We start from the raw sequence: 21,579 nt of genomic DNA, 5'->3' as shown, positions 1-21,579 counted from the left end.
CTGTTTTTTTTGTACAATCATTTGCAAAATTATCCTTCATAGTTACTTCAGTTTGTATTACTGTAAAATATTTCATTATTCTTCTTTGTACAATAATATTTTACTACATATGGACCTAATTATCCTTATTAGGACAAGTCTTAATATCTCAGCTGCCCATCTGATGAATGTGATGTGTATTTTCCTGTAAAGGGAAGGCCTAGCAGGAACGGAAGGTGCGTGGGCGAAAAAGCGCCGGATTTTAGGCTGGCGCATTTTTTTGTTTTCATTATTTTCTAGAATTTTCTTGTACAAAAAGATTATAAATAGAGAAAAGGTTATTATGTTTAAAGCAAGGGAAAAAGATATTATTTTTGTACATAATATTAGATTTATCTAAATTAAACTAATTTTTATCTTTTTATTTTAAATAATCAAAAAAGCCGACAAGAGTATATGCTATTAAAGTTTTATCTGTTTACCAATTAAAAGCAATTAAAGTAGAGATAAGCAATAATCATAAGGTGGACTAGAAATAGCTAATTTTTAGTTGCATTTATAATAATTTTTAATGAAAAATAAGGAATAACACATAAATTTTAAATTTTGTTTTATTTCATTCAGACTGAAAATGAAAAAAATAAAACTATAATATTTTCAAACTTTTTGTAGGATAGTTTAGGTTAGTGGAGTTCAAGAGGTAATATTTTCCCGCAGGGTTAGAGATCCTAATAAAAACACTAATTACAAAAGTTAGAAATAGGGAAATTCTCTTGATTCGTTTTATAGATGATACTAAATAATCCTATTCAATAAACTAGTTTTTTTGCCTTTTCGATAACTACTGAACCAATTGTGTTATCCATTTTAGGTTAGCTTCATGTATGTCCCAGGTTGGTCTTTGACCTTTTGAATATAGACTTACTATATGCTAAGAGCACAATTGCTCGTTAAATTATTGACATTTAAAATTCAAAACTATTAGTCCAGCCTATTAAATCGCTTGTATTAGTCTGAGCTCTCTGTTTATGTGTTCTGTATTTTTCTCGTAGTTTCTAAGCTAATATTTAGTCTGTGCGCCCACAGCTAGCAAGTCAGTTCAATCAACAACACAACGCAATCTACAACTCAAGAAACAAACAAGAATCAAAATGTCCAAGGTTCCCATGACAATGAGAGACTTTTTCTTTGACGATCCCTTCTTCAAGAACTCCTGGGATGACTTTGATCAGGTGAAGGAGAAAATGTTTGGTGAATCCAGAGATATGTGGAAGAAGTTTGATGAGGATTTCAGAAATATGGCTTGCATGTCAAATAACATTATGCTCAACTCTTCTATTGCTGATGAAATGAAGTCATCAGCGTCTTCTATGGAGAAAAGTTCTTCATCTGTTGAGAAGAAGGAATCTAGTTCTTCCAGCTCAGAACTTGGAAGGCCATTTGCGCTGGACAGACAGAATTCTCTGGAGAAATGGGAAAACGGCTGGATGTTTCCCCGCAGATGGATGCTGCCCAGTCTGAAGAACGAATTCAGAGACATGAACCTGTTTAAAGACAAGGACAGCGAGGTGATCCGTGTGAAGGAGGACTCTAAAAAGATGGAGGTTAGCCTGGACACCTCTGCGTACAGACCAGATGAGTTGAGTGTGAGTGTATCTGGAGGTGTTGTCACTGTCGAGGGTAAACATGAGGAGAAAGCTGAGGATGGAAGTAAGATGGTCTCCAGACAATTCCTCAGAAAATATACTCTTCCCAGTGGGGCTAAACCTGAAGATGTTGTGTCCAACTTATCATCTGATGGCGTCCTAGTCATTACTGCCAGCAAGGCTCCTCCCGCAATTGATGTTAAGATCAGCCAAAATTAAATGTTAACCAAAGATAACAAGCAGTATTTTGTTAAGTATTTAAATACTAATGTCTAATATTTTTATTAATATTGTTTATAATAAAAATTTAATTTTTTATATGATGAATATGATTAATTTCTAACATTGCTTTAAATAAATATTTATTTGTTGAAATTTGTTTCATTAAAATTCTGATAAATAGGAGAACAAGATCCAATAAAAGCGAAGCATAAAATCAATCTGAAAAAATACAGAGACAGCAATTTAAAAGTAACTGCGCCTTTTTTGTTTTATCTAGAAGGTAATTTTTAAAATAGGATGGTTTAAAATGAGAGCACTTTATGCTACTTTATTGTTGTAGGAATCTTTTTGGCCAATTTAAAACCATTCTTACATATAAAGATTTAATATGAGACATTCGGATTAGAAGTACATCTAAATTTGATATAAACTTCACGAAACCTCTATGTACTATGCAGATGATGTCATTGCTTGAAAAAATTTAGAACAACTATTTAATTACCTAGTTCAAAAATGAAATTGAGTATTGATTTCTTTGTTAGTGCATTTTATTCAACTGCCTGTACGTCCCTTTTTACCTACCTTGGCTACTTTGTACGTCTGGCAGTCAATAACGTTACAATATGAACAATTCTTTGTTTTTTATTTCTATAATTAAGGTCGGTCCGTTCGTCCGTACGTAACGGATAGTTTTTTTTGATTTAGGCATGTTAGAATTGTCCTATCGATTTTACACTTTGCATGATAATTCCGGTAGTAGTTAGGAACAACTTACAATGCGTAGCAACTCTATATAATGTCCGTACGTCCATTTTAAACATGTTAATTTTTAACTTTTTTAACAACAAATAGTTTTGTGATATAATTGTCCGATATATCTGATTTTTGGAATACCGATTCCTAGGACAACAAAGTACAATGTTATAAGCGAAGCATCTCTATAATCAAGTCCTAAAAAGGAAGTGTGGCCTTTAACATTATTCTGTATTTAAGCAGCTTTTCAATTAATTTACTTACAAAACTTTTATACATTTATATTCAGATTAATCAGTTCTGACACTACAAGTGTTAATTTTCGTTTGTCCTACCGTTTTAGAGCTTCGCTTTTATGGATGTTGTCATCCTTGTTTTTTTTGTAAATAAAAAAAGTAGACTTAAAATAACAATGGAGGTTTTGTGAGTATTTTATTAAATGACAATATCCCCCACCCATCTAAATCTGTTAAGAACCTTTAAGAATACCTTTAATGTGCCGAATCAATACAGCAGTCGGATCCAATCTTTAATACACACCGACAGACACACTCACATTCTAGCCGTGTATCTATTAGGACTAATGTCTTCCACCATATTCTCTAAAGGATATTGTTTTATATAAAATAGCCTAAAACTACCCATATACATATTTAATGTTGGTCTAGAAATAAAATTACTTTAAAAGTTTACAACAAAAAATCAAATTATACTTATATACAAACACTAGAAATATTCTTAATTTATTAAAAACTTGCAATATGCTAAAATTATCACAAAACAAAAAAATTTAACATTTACAATAACGTAGCTGGACAAAGTGTCAAAAAAATCAGCCTTGTTACGTCATAAAAACGAGGAATTATCCTTCTCTTTTTAGGAGTTTTCTTTCCCACCTTTCTTCTCAACTCCCTCATTTTTATGACGTCATATGGCTGATTTTTGAGACACTTTGTCCAACTACACTGTAACATTTGTATTAATTAAGATAATATTTGTGATAGATGTCTTTTCTTACAAAGATATCATCAATGATTGGTCTACTCTCTCTTGTTTCAAAGTCTTGAAAGTACTGATACACCTAAATAAACAAGACGATTACATTTAATTTTAGCAAAGCTGCTTAAAATTAACAAGCAAATTAAATACAACATTGAGATATTTTTTAGCATAAAATTAAAATGGTTATTTATCGCAACGTATTATAGACATCTTTCTGCGGACATTAAAAAAACAGTTTTGTGAGCCCGAAGGGTCCGATTTTTTGAGCTAACAAAACTGGTTTTAATTTTGAGATTTTATTTTGATATTCTTGGAAAACGATGCTATACATGTTTTTCAATATTACTACGAACCGGTTCTAATCTATCAGATATATATCGGTTTCAAAGCCATAATGGAAAAGAAATTATATACCTGATGGAAGTCATCCAGATGGACATAACCTTTATCAGCCAGATATTTAATCAGATCCTCTCGGCTTCCTTCACTTCTTTCCCCTGTAAGAAAACAAAAACAAAGATGACAACATCCATAGTTAGCAAAGCAAAACAAATCAGGGATGAATAGGTACACAGTGATTCAGAAAGCAGATATTCAGTGGTCATTAATCAAGGATAAATTTATTGGAAAAAAATCTCACATGTCTTTATGCCATAGAACATGGACGAACATTCAGGCTGACATACAGATAGTTTAAATGTAGATTACCAAGCTGCTGTGAAATGAAACTTACCAACGAAATGTGTTTCAATATTCATAACTTGGATATCAACCTAAAAAACATAAAAATATCAAAAGTCCGTATGTAGATCTCAATAACCGCTCGAGTCCTATTTTTAGTGAATAAGCCTAACCCTTCCTCTCCCCTCACACAAAATCTTTATTTTAGAGTGGTGATTCTTATGACAATTAGGCACAAGATTATAGGTGAAGGATCTTATAATCAAGTTAAAATACATACAATATTTTAAAAATTCAAAATGGCTATTGAGAAATGAACAACCCTCACCATTTTTTAAAAAATGAAAACAAGAGGATGAGGGGTTATCTTTTTTGCTGACCTACCCCTACGAGAAGCCTTAATTATGCGAAGCCTATACCTAATTTACCCAATATAAACCAACCTGACCTAAAGCGATAAACAAACAAACCAAAAAAATGAATTACTCTTGTTTACAATTCATCAAATAATACATAAGGGGGGGGGGGTGCTGTTCTTGGCTCAACAAGGAACTTTAGGGGAAAACGCCAAACTTCTTTCATATCTTGTTTGTGCCTATAGCCTACCTTATCCCAGGGAATTGTCTTCAGAACTTGAAACTCATGTCCTTCAATATCTAAACTAAAAATCAAGACAAATCATTAAAGTTCATTCGTGGTGCACAGCAACCTTTAAGATTGACTAAGAATAATTCACTTAATTTGAGTTTAAATCCGATAGAAATAATTTAAAAATATTATTCTATTATATAAGGTAGTAGTTTTTTTTGGTGTTGTCTGAGGCCAAAAAAATGTTCGTAAAACCTGTCCAAGACTTTCTTCAAGCTTTCCGGAAAAGTATAGACAAATCAGTCCAACCATAACACTTTATATAATAGGAATAGCGGATATGCCCCTAGAGGCCTCTAATAGACCCTCCAGTTTCCATTTTAGTTTTAAAAAGAAAAAATATTTTTTTTATTAGGACGGTGTTGGTTATTTTTTAGCTGCGATTATTCTTGTGAGGGTGGATTTATCCTCCCATGAAAAAATTTTGATCCTTCCCATGACCTATAGGAAGCTTCAATGCAAGTGAACCATATGGGTTAGCGAGATTTAAGGTACAGATGAACAGATACACATGCACACAGACATCCTATTACTTTTATTTGAGGATTACTTGAAATCTACTATACCTGAAATAGTTGACAGTAGGGCTGCCACACGCCAGAAGCAGACTGTACAGGGGAATGCATTGGCTGGGAACTTGACCTTGATCACTTAATCCCTCATAGGTTAGACTAAAAATAAGGGTTTCAGCAATAAAATGAATCTTTAGAAAAACTTCAACTGTTCCAATAGCAAAGAACGTCAAATCTTTTTTAAAAGTTGGATAAAGTGGGGCAAACACCCCTTTACACCCCCCCCCCCCTCTTGAAAATCTATGTCCATCCAATGCATTCCTGGATGATTATTAGAGTTATAATATCAAAAATAGCTAATGTAGCTGATTTGCATAAGAAGTGGCTAGTGGCGGCTGTGTAATAAAGATGAAGAAAAATTGCAGCTTTTAATGAAGAATATAGTAACAAGGATATCAACATCCATAAGTAGCGAAGCTCAAATATTATGGATGGATATCCGCAAAAACTTAACTATAGAGCAGTTTCATAAAAAAAAAACATTAAACTAATTTACTAAAAAATCAAGAAACCTTGTAAGATTTATTACGTGAAAATCTAGGAATCGATGGAGCATCTCATCCAATAAGCAAATCTTAATGAAACTTTGTGGGGATATATAAAAATTGCGAACTTATTTAATCCATAAAAATATCAGTATATCTCGAATAGGAGTGAAGAAAATCACGAAAACTTAAAAATCTAGAAATTGAACTATCACTCCAACCAATAAGCAAATCTCAATAAAACTTAATAAAAGTTTGCAGAATATGAAAGTATTCAATCCCTGAAAATTTCAGCCGTCTATCTTGAGTAGGAGTTGAGAAAATCAAAAAAACTTTAAAATGTAGGAATCGATCTAGCAACCCAACCAATTGACAAATCTTAATGAAACTTAGTGAAAAATGAAGAATGTTAACATATTTGATCCCTGAAAATTTCAGCTATCAATCTTTTATAGGAGCCAAGAAAATCACGTTATCCCCTTTCTGTCTCAGACGGACAGACGGATGAACATTTCGAATTATAGAGTAGCTTCGCTACTAAAAATTAACCTGTATGTGAAAATGGAAGGATAGTTCTTTGGGGACAAACATGCATTTACACTAAAGTATATGAAAAATAATTAAAACACAGCTTAAAATTCTATTACATAAAAATGCTTTAATTTTAAGCGGCAAAGCAACAACAATTAATAAGAATTTTGTTAAAAAAAGAAAAATAAACACCAATATTCTTTCATGGAGTAAAAAAAAACAAAAAAAAGATTTTTTTAAAAGGTAGAATTTGATACCTGTAGACTTTTCTATTTTTAGCAACACCAACATCATAAAACTGAGACAACGGTTCCACAAGAAGCCCCTGAAAAACGTATAACTTGAGAAGTTTATGCTTTTGCAAGACATACAGACAGACAGACAGACTGAGAGACAATCAAACAGACAAACAGACAGGCAAACAGACAGACAAACAAACAGACAAACAGACAGACAAACAGACAGACAAACAGACAGACAAACAGACAGACAAACAGACAGACAAACAGACAGACAAACAGACAGACAAACAGACAGACAAACAGACAGACAAACAGACAGACAAACAGACATACAAACAGACATACAAACAGACAGACAAACAGACAGACAAACAGACAGACAAACAGACAGACAAACAGACAGACAAACAGACAGACAAACAGACAGACAAACAGACAGACAAACAGACAGACAAACAGACAGACAAACAGACAAACAGACAGACAAACAGAAAGACAAACAGACAGACAAACAGACAGACAAACAGACAGACAAACAGACAGACAAACAGACAGACAAACAGACAGACAAACAGACAGACAAACAGACAGACAAACAGACAGGCAAACAGACAGACAAACAAACAGACAAACAGACAGACAAACAGACAGACAAACAGACAGACAAACAGACAGACAAACAGACAGACAAACAGACGGACAAACAGACAGACAAACAGACAGACAAACAGACAGACAAACAGACATACAAACAGACATACAAACAGACAGACAAACAGACAGACAAACAGACAGACAAACAGACAAACAGACAGACAAACAGACAGACAAACAGACAGACAAACAGACAGACAAACAGACAGACAAACAGACAGACAAACAGACAGACAAACAGACAGACAAACAGACAGACAAACAGACAGACAAACAGACAGACAAACAGACATACAAACAGACATACAAACAGACTTACAAACAGACAGACAAACAGACAGACAAACAGACAGACATACAGATGGACAAATAAATAGACAGACAGATAGACAAACAGACTGACAGACCAATAATAAAAGGTAACCATACCGTCCAATTATATTTAAGTTCAAAATATAGAGATGTGCTTCCTTCTTCGAAATCTTTCCCTCCTGCTTCGATAAAAAATCCATCTAGAAAAAATTATAGGATCATTGGAAGAAAACAAAGTGGCTGGTTTCGTCGTATTTTAACAGTAGCTTTTGAGTTTAGTAGGTTATTTTAGGTAAGGTTAGGTAAATGTTAATGATTGCCCCGCAGGGTTAGGAAATCGACCCCACAGGAGCTTGAAAAGAAGCAAAGCTACTGTGAAAATACGATTAAACCCGCTAGTTTGTTTTCTTTCCATAATCCTAATTTTTTTTAATATTTAAGTTGGTAATAAATTCCCAATAAATGAATACTATCTTTTAACCTAGTTCTCAAACATTATAACTTAAGACATTGAACAAAAGTCGTGCAATCAAAAAATGATATAAAAGAAATTTTACCTTTGATTCTTCCCTTGAATATTTTTTCATCAACTTTTTGAGAGGTAGACTTGTAAAGCGATGAATTTCTAAATTCAGTTAGGATAATTAATAAGTTTTAGGTTTTTTTAGTAAATTTTTTATAGTAAATTTAGAAAGAGTAACAACAATAATCATTATAAAAAAAGTCAGTGTGTCCATACTCCATTGTCCATCTTAGACATTTTTTGAATTACAATGGATCCTTTGTTTATCAGGCATAGTGCAATAAGAAAAGCACCTCTATTATTATGCCTTAAAATGTAAGTATGTCCATATCAAGTATTCTGTAAGAATTTTTTATAGTAATTTAGGGAATGGAATTGACCCATGCTGCAATTGAAGTTGTGTTTTACCTCAAATATTGTTCAACAGGAACAGTGAGATTATATTTTTCTTTTGATGGCTTCTCTATGTAGGAATCCCTAAAATAAAAATTGATTTGAAGCACAGGTAATACCTACCTAGGTTAATATTAACTACTTTATCTTTAAGACGCTTAAAGTTACTTACACCCAACGACATAAAATATTTTCTTAACCTTTACAGATCGAGGGGGGCCGAGATAGAAGGGGGGGGGGGGGAGCTCTTAGAGCCCCCCCCCCTCCCCGATTTGATAAGGTGGGAATTGAGGCCCGATCTGAAAGGGTTAAACTTACATATAACAGCCAAGATTTTAAAACTCATGTAATTAGTTCAGACTGGTAAACACAAACATACAAGCACACAGAAACATATGTTCAAGAACATTATGTGAATTAAAGTATTAGCTTAAATTTATGTGTTGTATTTTATCTTAAGAGATGCTCCACCGTAGATGCTGAGTGACTAAAATGTTGCCAATTTATCTTATATAAAAAAACTATTTTTGTTTACTAAAAGGCTAATACAAAAAGTGATCATGGCTGACATAATATCATCACATTATAACAGTCTAAACTATAATGAGACTTTAACTACACACAGGAAGTTCCTACCTTAGTGTCTGTATAAGCTGTGGAGAATCATCTTTAAGACATGACAGTAGCCCACAGGTTTCTGATCTTAGGATCCATTGCTCAGTGTCATCTAAGATGAGGCAGATTGATTTATTATTACTTGGATCTTACTAAATCTAATATAGTGAAATTCGTAACAGGCTAAAATAATGATACCAACAGTCAACCCCCTTTACCCCATCCCCTCCCCTCCTTCTAAACTAAAAAATACATACTGAAAGGTGAGTTTCATGTCATAATATCCACATATATTCTAAATCCATTATGAGAATGACAGTTAAAGGATATGTAATTCTTATAAATTGAAGCAAATATAATTTTATTTATGAGATAAAAGTATGAAAACTAACATTTTATATTATTAGAAAATATATGAAGCTTACCTCTGCCAAGCTTCACCACGGAGACATTTGAAATTAAAACTAGAATAAAAATTAAATATTTGGATTAATTACAGATAACTTATCTTTGCTGATAGGCATATAATTAAAATGGAATATAATTAATTTTCTCGTATTCATTTGAATCCGGTGGATAGGAACCGGTTCTCATGAATACGAAAAAACTATGTCTAGCATCGTATTATATCCAGTTTTCTACGAATATAGAAATGTACAATCATAAGATTAAAACTAGTTTTTTTAGCCCCGTGGTGCATTCTATATCCGCGGAAAGCCGTTTATAATACGATACGAGAAATAACTATTCTCGTATTCATTCGAATCCGGTGGATAGGAACCGGTTCTCATCTATACGAAAAAACTATGTCTAGCATCGTATTATATCCAGCTTTCTACGAATATAAGAATGTACAATCATTAGATTAGAACCAGTTTTTTTTACCCAGTGCCTTCGGCACCTCGGGGCTAAAAAAACTGGTTTTAATCTTATAATTGTACATTCTATATCCGCGGAAAGCTGTTTATAATACGATACGAGAAATAACTATTAAAGAAAGAAAGTTTATCCGGTTTTAGAAAATTTTATTTGTGGGAGATGGTTCCATTAAACATAATAACACTTTATGATGGATTCGTACACTTATTTCTAGTTTTGCATATTATGGAATCGATTTCAATCGCATAACTGTTTTATTAATACAAAACAAACTATTATTGCAAACAGTAATTAAGAGTTATGCTGACTTTAATCTTTGTCTTTTCCAAATTTTCTAAAAAATAAAATTTTTATATTAACCTGAAGTGTGTAAAGTTTTAATTGGAAAAGCATCTATATCAGTTCTCCATATTCTAAAATTTTTTAAAAATTATCAACATCAAGCACAGATAATTCTGCCCTTCCTTAGGGGGAGGGGGGGGGGGGGTCCTATGTCTAATCATTGTAGGGTTACATAGTTTCCAATATATGCTAACAAAACCTGACCTAACAAACGAAAAACATCCCCCATACCCATTCTTTATTTCTCAAATGTGAAAAAGTCTGCTTTGAAAGAAAACATATTACCTTGGAAGTCCGTATTGTCTATTTGAAAAATATTATTTGTTTTTAATTATAACTTTAAGAAGGACAAGTACGTCAAATGGTAGCGAAGCTGTTTTCATTTAAAAGCAAAATGCATTGTCAAGAATTTATAGGGTAAGAGAAAGACCTGCACATATTCGCTAAACTCATGTAGTTAAGCTTTAAGAATGACGCCCATATTAGGCTAATTTTCTTTCTTTTTAAAAAATGTATATATGTTGTTAAGGTTTTTACAGTATTCGGGCCACCTTTACAGCGAGAAAGACAGAAAGATACAAATGTGGTATTCGGCAACCGTGAGCCATGCCTATGGCACCCCTGACCGGGGTTCGGGGAAGGGCCAAAGGCCCTCCCCCGAGTCCTGGGGAAGGGGTCTGCCGACCCCCTCCCTATGCCTAAAATTAATGATTGAATCTGACAAGCTTTATTATGGTTAAGCTGCATTGTTAATTCCCCCCACCCTTTCCAGGGATGGGGGATCATTATTGCCCAAACTGACTATTGTATATGTATTATAATGCTTTTATGTTATGATTATTTATTCCTATCTGTGTAGCTATTGTTTGTTGTATATAACTTTAGTAATCCTTAGACCTTCAATAAAGGAACAACTGAATAGATGCTGTTTGTTATTTAGTGATTGTTAGAGAAGCGTAGCTTCTCTATAGTAAGGTGTCCACGTCTGTCACACTGCCGTAGTCTTTTCGAACTCTGGTGTCTGCCATTTATCCTAGGCGGATACCACAACTTTTGGTGACAGCTGTGTGAGATTACGGCAAACCACAAGTGTAGAGCAGACGCGCAGCTGAGGCTAAGGTACTCCCAGCAGTGAAACTGGCAAAACTGACACAAGCAACCTGAATTACCCACCCTGGATAGCAAGGTCTAACTCTGCATCCGGCAGTTGTGGAAGTGAAACAGCGAAACTTGACGGAGAACCGCGAGAAGCGCCGACATCTAACGGAGAATTGAACGCTCAAAGGGCTGAAACAGGCCTGCGGACTGGCTGAAACAGGCCAAATAAGTGCAAACGGCTGAAAATAGGCCAACATTTACTGCAAGAGATAGCAGGATCCGAACCAGCGGCGCTAGCAGGACGGGACATTCCCTGCCGCCATCAGCCGGATTCGGATATACGGCACTGTAGGACGGGACATTCCCTGCCGCCGATAGGCTGAAACACGCCACATAGCTGCGAGCTGCGAGCCAACATACGAGTGTAGTGTACCAAAGCAGAGAAAACTACGTCAACTCCAAGTATCCTGAGAGGCTACAGCGCAGCCACCCATCTAGAAAAGCAGATATTATATCACATTGTAGGGATTACCACCCTAGTGTGATGGTTAAACAATAGATTTATGAGCAAGGATTAGCAAACAATTTGTTGTGTATTGTGATAAAACTAAAAATAGAACAGGCTTGGATTTGTTGTGTATTGTGAGAACAACTAAAAATAGAACAGGCTTGGTAAGCAAATCTGTTATGTATTGTGATAAAGCCAAAAATAGAATCTAGATGTAATATAACAATGCCTTGATAAACAATCTAACCACCCAAGCCTCCAGCACAACAAAATACACCCCTTATTCCAGAGGAAAGGGAGGGGCCCACTCTCCATTGAAGAAAATACAATCAAGGTGACATAACAATAAAGCCTAGGATTAAGGAGAAAGGGCACCATTACCTCATCACACAGTTACCTCAAACCAACAGCACTCCCCCCTTCCTCACAGGGGGAACGGACGGATTTACCCCGTCCCCTCACGCGCTTCCCCCCTCCTACCCACACTTGACTAAGTCCGCCCACGGTGTGGAGCTAGCGACCGGGAAAACAGAGCGCCATTTACGGGTCGCGCAACGGAGCTCGGGAAATATCATAAAATTCAACGGACAAAGCGGACCAATGAGAGAGCGAGTTGAGGGATAAGTGCGCGTTTTACCTGTGTGCGCGGATTTGACGGTGCGTAAGCGCGCTGCAAGGAAAGGAGATTTCACGCACACACACACACACAGGAGCGGAGCTACTCCATAGCATCTAACAGAGGTATTTTTAGAAAATAAAGCATTACAAGCTTCTCCCTCCTATCTATAGTGTGATAAAGGAAAACCCAATCAGTTCCTGACAGCAGTTCAGACCCTCAACAGCTATCTACCCCTACCAGCCTACTCTACAACCTCAGAATAAAACTAGTGATAAGTACAGCTAAGTTATATCTTTGTAACTAAACTACCAACCTAGTGATAAAACAGTGTTGGCTGTTAGGCTAGAAAGCCTCAAGTGATAAACCATTTATAATATTGCCTTATAACTTTGTGTCCCGCCGTTGAACCGTTGACCCGATGGAGCAGCCGCAAGCGCCAGGAGGCGACCAAGCCCAAGGATGGCTCCAGGATGACCCCCAGCCGGCTCCAGCCGAGTACCGCAAGCTGATGCTGAGTAACCTGCCGGAGTATAGAGGACCGCCCAAGCAATCCTGGAGTTCCCACATCCGCAGACTCGAGATGTCATGGGCGGCTTACCGCGTGCCGCCCCATGACACCCTCAACCGCCGCAACGCCCTTTTACTGTCACTGGTAGGGCAAGCGGCGGAAATGGCTTCTCATCTGTTTGGCGAGGCAGGCCAAGCCTTGACATACGAACAAGTCAAGGCCGAGTGTGAAATGTTATTTCGTCCCGCCTTTGAATCCCAGACTTTGAAGCAAGCCTTCAGGGATTACAGGCAACACTCGACAGAACCTATACAAGCATACATATCCACAAAGTGTGCCTTGTATAGGGAGGCCTACAGCCATGAGGATCTCGAATTATTAATCGATGAATTAAATCGTGGCATTCGTAACGCTAATGTGAAACGTGAAATGATGAGTCATGAGATCGCCTCTGTACCTGAGTACACGAGGCGAGCCATGTTCACCGTCACAATGATTACCAAGCAGCTGAAGGAGGGTGTGTGCCTAGTGGACGCCACCGACGGGCTCACGGGATTAGCCAGCGTCCAGTTACCCAATTACGACGAGTCGGAGCCAATGGAGATTGGCGCCTTGGCTCCGGGTCTCCACCAGATGGGGAAGGTCGCTCCAGATGACAAGATTCCAGGCCGCTGTTTCCGCTGCCAAGGGAAAGGCCACCGAGCTCGAGACTGCCCGACGCCTATGGAAGTCAGCCTAGAGGAGAGACGCACCCAGCCACGCCGTGACCGTCCTGCCAAGTGCGAGCGTTGCCACTATGCTGGCCATACGGCGGCCGAGTGCAGAGCGGACTGGGACCAGGTAGCCGGCCGTAGGCGCACCGCAGACAAGGGTGCTCCCCCAGGAAAGCCCAGCAGAGTAGCCCACATGGAAGGGAGCGTGCCCCCAGCACCACCGCAGCAAGCAGCCGCCCCCAACGCAGCGGGCCGAGCCGACGGAATGCCGCAGTTTGGGACCGTTCCAGCCAGGATCAACGTACTGGGAGGCGCGGCTGAACCCAACCGGGTTGGCCTGGGCTTCACGCACTTCAGCCCCATGCCACTGGGCATGCCATGGACAAGGGAAGGGACCCCTTGGGGCTAGGGGAGCCGACACCCAGGCAAGCGCCAGTCGCCTGCCAGTCTGTCATTGGGGAGGGTATCGGGGTGCCCCGGACACACAAAGATAACGCTCAATGGAAATTTGTATCTAGCCAGGAGCAGCCCAGCCGTGTCCAGCCCCGAGAAGCAGCCGTGACCCGAGCCGAAGATCCCCAGCCGCGTGCGCGAGGTAGATGGCTGTCTGGTAGCTTCTCACACTGGTGGATGGTCCTGTGGGGACTACTGCTGGCAGCCGTGTGGCCTACAACCAGCTACGTCCTGGTGGGATGGGACTGCGCCAACCCCACCCACGTCACAGCCTACAATAAGGAAAAGATGTGTAGCACGGAACCGCTACACCAGGAGGTGCCCCTGGGCCATGAAGTACACGTCCTGCAGCAAGTCAAGATTAGGGAAACAACAGGATACAGTTGTCAGCTCACTGTGTCCCAGTGGACATTCAGGTGTGGGGTATGGGGTCACCTCAAGGTGACCTCGGTCCCCACCCTCATGAGGCCAACCAAGATCGGTCCAGAAACGTGCCGAGACCTGGCCAGGAACCGAGTCTACACGCTGCCAGGCAAGACCCAGCCACTGACGTTCCAGCTGAACCATCCCCTGTTCTTCACCCTCGATATGGTGGGCGCCCTTGTCAACAGCCCCGAGGGGGTGGGTTGTGAAGGGGAGGACGTCCACTTCGAGGGCCAGCTGTACCGCAATGAATTAGTGCTCCAGGAACGACGGCTGCTGGTCAAGGAAGAGACCTACGTAGTAGAGGATGGACGGGTGGAGTCCCAATCTGACCACCTGGCCTTAGAATGTCCCCATTCTGAGCTGTCTTGCATCACTGGGGAAGCAACCTACGTGTGGGACCACCTGGGGAGAGATTGCCCCTTGAGGCTGATTCGCAGCCTCCAGCCTAGCCTAGTGATGGATGCGTTCCTGGTTGACCATCAAGCCCAGTTTTTCATCAACATGACCAACCCCACCTCAATAGTGAACTGCGACTTTGAGGCCCATGCCACCAACCACCCAGCATTGTTCGTGGCAGCTGACCCGGCCGCGGCAGCGCTGCCCAGAGTATCGGCCAGGGATGTGGATGTCCCCCTGCAGGCCCAGATACATGCAGGTTACATTGGATTCACCCTGGAGACACGCATGAAAAGCACAGCGGCAGAAGAAGTAGCGGCCAACTGCTGGAAGCTCCAGCAACTAGACCCGGCCCACCCGGTGCGTGTCCAGGGGAGCACGTTCTCTGTACTGAGGGGAGATGTCCTGCTCCAGCTTACCTGCCAACGCAACAAATACGTTGTCCGTGAAAGCAAGGAATGTTGGGACAAAGTACCAGTGGAACCCACAGGATTTGTAGACGCCGTGACACGGGTGTATAGCGGCCATGCCACCAAGATTCCCTGCTCCTCCACCTACCCCCTGACTGTGCACGCGGAGGAAGGCTGGATAGAACTAACCCCCGCACCTAAGAAGAGGCCACCCCCGCTGGATACGCCCAAGCAGCTGCTGACAGAACCCTTGGATGACTTTAGTTCAGGAGGCTTGTATTCACAGGCTGAGTTGAACGACTGGCAGCAGCTGCTAGCATTCCCAGCGTATAAAAGCGCCATGCTGACCGCCTGTCCTATGGCTCGTGCGTTCAGCAAGGTAGCTGTTCGGCCACTGGAGACCATGGGATCGTGTCCTACAATATCGACCGACTGGCAGAGGAAGGAGAGGCCGCCCTGGATGTCTGGGCTGGGTTCAGACAAGCTATTCACGAGTGGGGAGATGGCGCAGCCATACTGTGCTTACTGTTGTTGATCCTCAAACTGCTGGGGGATCTGACCATTATTTCCCTGGCAGCCGCACAAGGAGGTGTACGGGCCGCCATGAATGCGATGTCACAAGTGTTCCTGTACCATCCAACCTTGTACAGGAAGGCCTTGGCCAGAGCCCGGCTCACCCATGCCAAGTCCCGGGACTTTTCAGCAGACTTGGATGCCATTCCCATTGGCCGGGAAGCCGCCGAGGAAATGGTGTCCATGCAATCGACCGACAGCGGGCATGACCGCCCAGGCAGGCCTGGACCGCCCTCTGGAAGACCCCGCGGCCCCTCTGGAGGCCAGGCTGCCGCTCAGACGGTCAACTTGGCAGCCAGTGCCCCAGCCGCTGCCAACAACAACCAGAATGCCCCGCTGCTGACCGGCCCCGCAGCGGCTGTGCCCCACGCCAACCTGACACCTGCCGGCGCCGAGCTACGTGTCCAACCAAAGCCAGCCTCTACCTTCTATCCCACATTGGGAGCCCATCAGCCCTGAAAAAAATCACCACTAGGATTCCATTGAATCATTATCATTTGTATATATCTTAGCCCGAAGGAGCGGGCCGAAGGCCTCAACCACTGTCGGAAGTCTGGTAGGGAGACCCTCTCCCAGCCTTCCGAGGGGAGAGTTGTGGTATTCGGCAACCGTGAGCCATGCCTATGGCACCCCTGACCGGGGTTCGGGGAAGGGCCAAAGGCCCTCCCCCGAGTCCTGGGGAAGGGGTCTGCCGACCCCCTCCCTATGCCTAAAATTAATGATTGAATCTGACAAGCTTTATTATGGTTAAGCTGCATTGTTAATTCCCCCCACCCTTTCCAGGGATGGGGGATCATTATTGCCCAAACTGACTATTGTATATGTATTATAATGCTTTTATGTTATGATTATTTATTCCTATCTGTGTAGCTATTGTTTGTTGTATATAACTTTAGTAATCCTTAGACCTTCAATAAAGGAACAACTGAATAGATGCTGTTTGTTATTTAGTGATTGTTAGAGAAGCGTAGCTTCTCTATAGTAAGGTGTCCACGTCTGTCACACTGCCGTAGTCTTTTCGAACTCTGGTGTCTGCCATTTATCCTAGGCGGATACCACACAAACACTTATAGAACTGCTTCATAACTAAAACCAATTTTAAATAAAAGCTTAAACAAATCTCAACTTTAAAAATAGGGCTTCTAAAGCAATCATCAAAACAAAGAATTTAAAAAATGAACATAATAATATTATTTCCTTATTGATGATGAGCATTCCTGAAAATAAGAAAATATATCAGTCTTAAACAATGATGGCAATGTTTGTGTAATAAACAAAGATGACAGCATCCATAATTAGCAAAGCACAAAAAATTGTGGAATGGAATACAAACAAGGATAGCTCAGACGAATGGGAATTTTTTTTTTTTTTTGATACTATTGTCCACAAAACTTATGAAAATCAAACTAAAAATACCAAATATATGAAGAAATATTCCAAAAAAAGCTGCCTGTCCTATTATCTTGAATAACAAAAATCATTAAAAACGATGGGAAATTAAATTTTGATAACCTTGTTACCTTATAACAACATTTTTGAAATCGGTTCAAACAAGGATATGCAGTAAAATATAAGAATAGTCAAAAACCCTGCTAAAAAGTATGAACGTATGGTCTTTAATTGACAGTCTAGAGTAATAAATCTATCATTACCTCATTATAAACAATCTGTCCACAAACTAAATTATCAAATAAAATAACAAAGATTATTGTCCACCACATCTTATCTGAAAATAATCATTTATTAACGCGTTTCATATCATAATCATTCGGCTGTAGCTAATACAAGGCTATTAGGATAGCAAAATATCGCAATACAAATTTTAAAATTGATTGTTGTTATTTTTAAAATTTTGTATTCTAGTGATCTAAAATATGCTGTATTTGTAATCAATATATAAAAAAACAAACGGCTCTTAGGTAGGGTGATGGTACCCTCACCCAAAAAGTTATAAACCTTTCAAGGTATTATTAGAAGCTTAAGGAAAACCATATTTGTTCAGCAGTTAGCAAAATCTTTCGGTGCAGTAAAAAAGATCCAAGTACATCCTGTTATTTTTATATTTAAGTATTATATTTTATCTTAAAAGCTGCCATTTTGGAGGTCGGAAAGGCTAAGGCATAATAATTTTTCTCCAGGGTATTATTAAAATTTAAAATAAGTCTTATTTCTTCTTTTTCTAAATTAATTGTAGAAATGCTACGCTTTTTGCATGGTGTTTCTTCCTAGGAATCATTATATGAGATCTGCATCACGTAAAATAATTATACCAAAAAATTGATGTTTAAAATGGTTTCAGATCTTTTTAGAAACAATTAACATCTACTACTTAAATCATTTATCTTTCCATCTACTTAGCTTAACTTTAATATTATTAATTATCTATTTGACATCTAAAACAATATATTTATGTTTTATAACAATTTTAAAAGTAAATCACAAATATACAAGTAACTAGTAAGTGAATAAATCAAAATTTTATCATTCTATAAATATTGATATGAGAACTTTTATTATTGCTGATCCACTCCCTTTACAATTTGCAAATGATTTGCACTCCTAAACCATATAAAGAACATAGTACAGTAGTGAACAACAATATCCCACAACTATTATTTGCACATTTATTCTTTTCCAATGTCCCCCCCCCCTTCCCTCTTAGAGTGAGATTGGAATTTCCAAATGGGTGGAGAAAGATTAAAAATAACCCAAAACCAATCTGAGACAATATGAAAGTCAACCACTCCATTTCCAATTCTAGTTTTATAAATAAAAATAAAAGAAAGTTAATATTTCTTAGTAGGGTGGTAGTAAAATAATTATAAACCTTCTCAGGACAAATGAGAAGCTCCATTGTAAAGGAGAACAATCAATCGGATAGATCCAACCTTTAGTACTGACAGACATGGTAGTGCGAATGGGGCGCTTGTCTAAAATTTGGTTTATGGAGATCGCTCTTCTATGAGTACTACTTAAAATTTACTTTCAATAAAAATTCTCAAGATCAGTATCAGTGAAGAATGCTTATCCTTTTACTCTCACAATTATAATACGAATTTAGTTGAAATCATGGCAGTCCAATAAATACTCACGCATGGTATTATAGTGCTTTAAACTAAGAGTAAATGGTTGGTTATGGTCTTAGATCAATGTAATATAAGTATATCAAGTATAAAAAGGAAGGAAATCAGATTAATTAAGTGTATTTATATACATGTGAATTAGCTAAGTATAAATATTACAGGATTGGAAATAATAAACATAAGTAGTGTAGGATGAGAGTGTGCCTGAGTACAAGTCATCTAATTGTGCATATTGAACACAGTAATAGTGTCTGACTGATTATAACGTAATAAAAAAAATCAGCCAATGAGAGGCCGTTATTGACCAATGGTAAAATTTATAGTGGCCTCTCATTGGCTAATTTTTTTTGTTACTTTATAATCAGTCAGACACTATTACTGTGTTCGTGCATATTGTTAGGCCTCTAACATAAGACATATGCACAATTCATGCCAAGTACAAAGGAACCTAAATTTAAACTTATACAATGCATGCTAAATTAACTAATTCATTACCTTTAAGCCAGGAGAGAAGAAGAGAGAACTAATCAGTTCAAGAGTTAATGAATAACTGAGCTAAATTTGTGATTGCAAGCTATAAAGATAACTAATTACCCGGATTTAGCGTTCTGTCTGTTCAAGACAGTGTCTGTATGTTAAGCTTATGACGTAAATAGATCAGTGGCTTTAGGTATGCTTAGTTTACATAATAGTTACATGGTTATTTAACAATGGATACATAGTTCAATATAAACATATAACATTAGTTAATCACATATAGATTACCATAGATTTGCTTATATTATCCATATATGGAAGTATATTGATAATAAATAAGCCAAATAATACATAAAAATTGCCTTAGGGTTGACTATTTTAGCAGTATCTTATGCCCTGAGGTGTGCGCGATAATTATACTAAACTGTCAATCAAAGTTGGAGTAATATCTCTTGTTGTACCAATTTATATTATGTATAGATAAATTGATCTAGAAGCGAAGCATTTCTTTAAAAGTATAGTCTGTACGTTCAAATTATTTTGAAACTTAGATCTCGCATCTACAGACAGACCCACAGACATCGTGTTAATTTTATTTAAGGGTAATGTGCTAGTATTGAATTTGTTTGTCACATCTAAAATTGCACATATATTTTCTTTATTTCCAAATTTTTGTCATCTCATTTAGGAGAAAATGCATATTTTTCAATACTGCAAAAATTTTAGCTTATATTTTATTGATAAATATTTACCTATCTCGACTTTTAGTTCGCAAATTTTTTTCCCTCCAGAATTATTTTATATTTCTTAAGAATTGTTACTGAATAATACAATCTAAATAGGTAAACATTTAGGTTTAATTCAAAAGAGCAAATTAAAAAAATAAGCACAATTGTATGAGAAGAGAAAGTATGCCGGGAGGGAGGGGACACTGGGCTGTTTATTACACCAGTCCTTAAAGTTTTTTTTATTCGTTAGCTTTACAACTTTTATTATATTTTTATTGGAAGGTTCGTTAAATCGAATGTCCAAACGTTTCAACCACTTATTGTAATCTACAGAAGGGGGTAATTATGCGTATCATCATTGGGGATGTACATCAATTTATCGGCCATTGTCTTATCCCGTTAGATCTCTGGGTACCAACAAAAGTAGGGTAAACGACTTTAAGGTTAAGCAAAAATTATTGTTTACTTTGTGATTTTACAGAAAAATCAGCATAAGCTAAATTAACCCTAAAATAGCAGAATGATATTTCTCGTATTCATTCGAATCCGGTGGATAGGAACCGGTTCTCATCCATACGAAAAAACTATGTCTAGCATCGTATTATATACATAAAATTAAAACCAGTTTTTTTAGCCGGTGCCTTCGGCTCCTCGGAGCTAAAAAACTGGTTTTAATCATATAGTTGTACATTCTATATCCGCGGAAGCTGTTTATAATACGATGCGAGAAATAACTATTCCGCTGGATTAGAGAAGGTTCGGAGCCAGAACGAAAAAAAGTGTGGGGATGGGCGTCAATACCAACTTAATCTAACTCAACCTATATTCAACTTAAAACGAATCTTAATTACGTGTTTTTAAAAGCGAAGCTTTTCTATAATTAGGGTCGGTCCGTCCGTCCGTCCGTAACAGATAGCTTTTTTCGTTAATTTAGGCATGTTAGAATTGTCCTATCGATTTCAAACTTTTCATAGTGATTCCTGTAGAAGTTAGGTACGAGTTAGAAAGCGTAACAACTCTATAATCATTACCAGAATGTCCGTACGTCTATTTTAAACATGTTGATTTTTCTACTTTTTTAACAACAAATTTTTATGTGATCTAATTA

At 38.2% G+C, this 21,579-nt stretch overlaps 2 protein-coding genes across 2 annotated transcripts; one reads left to right on the top strand and one right to left on the bottom strand.

Annotated features, from left to right (window-relative positions):
- The first annotated feature begins 989 nt into the window (after positions 1-989).
- Positions 990-1,846, top strand: LOC145321737 (uncharacterized). Its single transcript, XM_080163299.1, has one exon. It carries the CDS (start codon positions 1,131-1,133, stop codon positions 1,842-1,844), a length of 714 nt encoding a protein of 237 aa, XP_080019425.1. The 5' UTR covers positions 990-1,130; the 3' UTR covers positions 1,845-1,846.
- Positions 1,847-3,327: 1,481 nt separating this feature from the next.
- LOC145321734 (uncharacterized) lies at positions 3,328-17,905 on the bottom strand. The gene is made up of 16 exons (XM_080163295.1): positions 17,836-17,905; positions 17,383-17,400; positions 10,765-10,784; positions 10,498-10,550; positions 9,684-9,722; positions 9,280-9,370; positions 8,659-8,727; positions 8,285-8,352; positions 7,845-7,927; positions 6,777-6,844; positions 6,538-6,588; positions 5,498-5,602; positions 4,890-4,944; positions 4,336-4,375; positions 4,017-4,099; positions 3,328-3,681 (listed from the first exon to the last, which is right to left on the bottom strand). The coding sequence occupies exons 1-16, from the start codon at positions 17,902-17,904 to the stop codon at positions 3,580-3,582; spliced, it is 1,014 nt and encodes a 337-aa protein (XP_080019421.1). The 5' UTR covers position 17,905; the 3' UTR covers positions 3,328-3,579.
- Positions 17,906-21,579: the final 3,674 nt, after the last annotated feature.

This window comes from Acartia tonsa, chromosome 6 (genome assembly GCF_053477335.1).
Source record: "Acartia tonsa isolate MP-2025a chromosome 6, ASM5347733v1, whole genome shotgun sequence".
Classification (NCBI taxonomy): Eukaryota; Metazoa; Arthropoda; class Copepoda; order Calanoida; family Acartiidae; genus Acartia; species Acartia tonsa.
This window is presented reverse-complemented; position numbering and strand designations above follow the sequence as displayed.

Bases quoted from the DNA above. Each gene is read 5' to 3' on its own strand.
- LOC145321737 (XM_080163299.1), top strand. From the start codon at position 1,131: ATGTCCAAGGTTCCCATGACAATGAGAGACTTTTTCTTTGACGATCCC.
- LOC145321734 (XM_080163295.1), bottom strand. From the start codon at position 17,904: ATGTGGTGGACAATAATCTTTGTTATTTTATTTGATAATTTAGTTTGT. The intron at 9,723-10,497 runs GTTAATATAAAA...TTTTTATTCTAG, and splicing joins TAAAACTTTACACACTTCAG to TTTTAATTTCAAATGTCTCC. The intron at 8,353-8,658 runs GTAAAACACAAC...AACTGAATTTAG, and splicing joins CCTGTTGAACAATATTTGAG to AAATTCATCGCTTTACAAGT.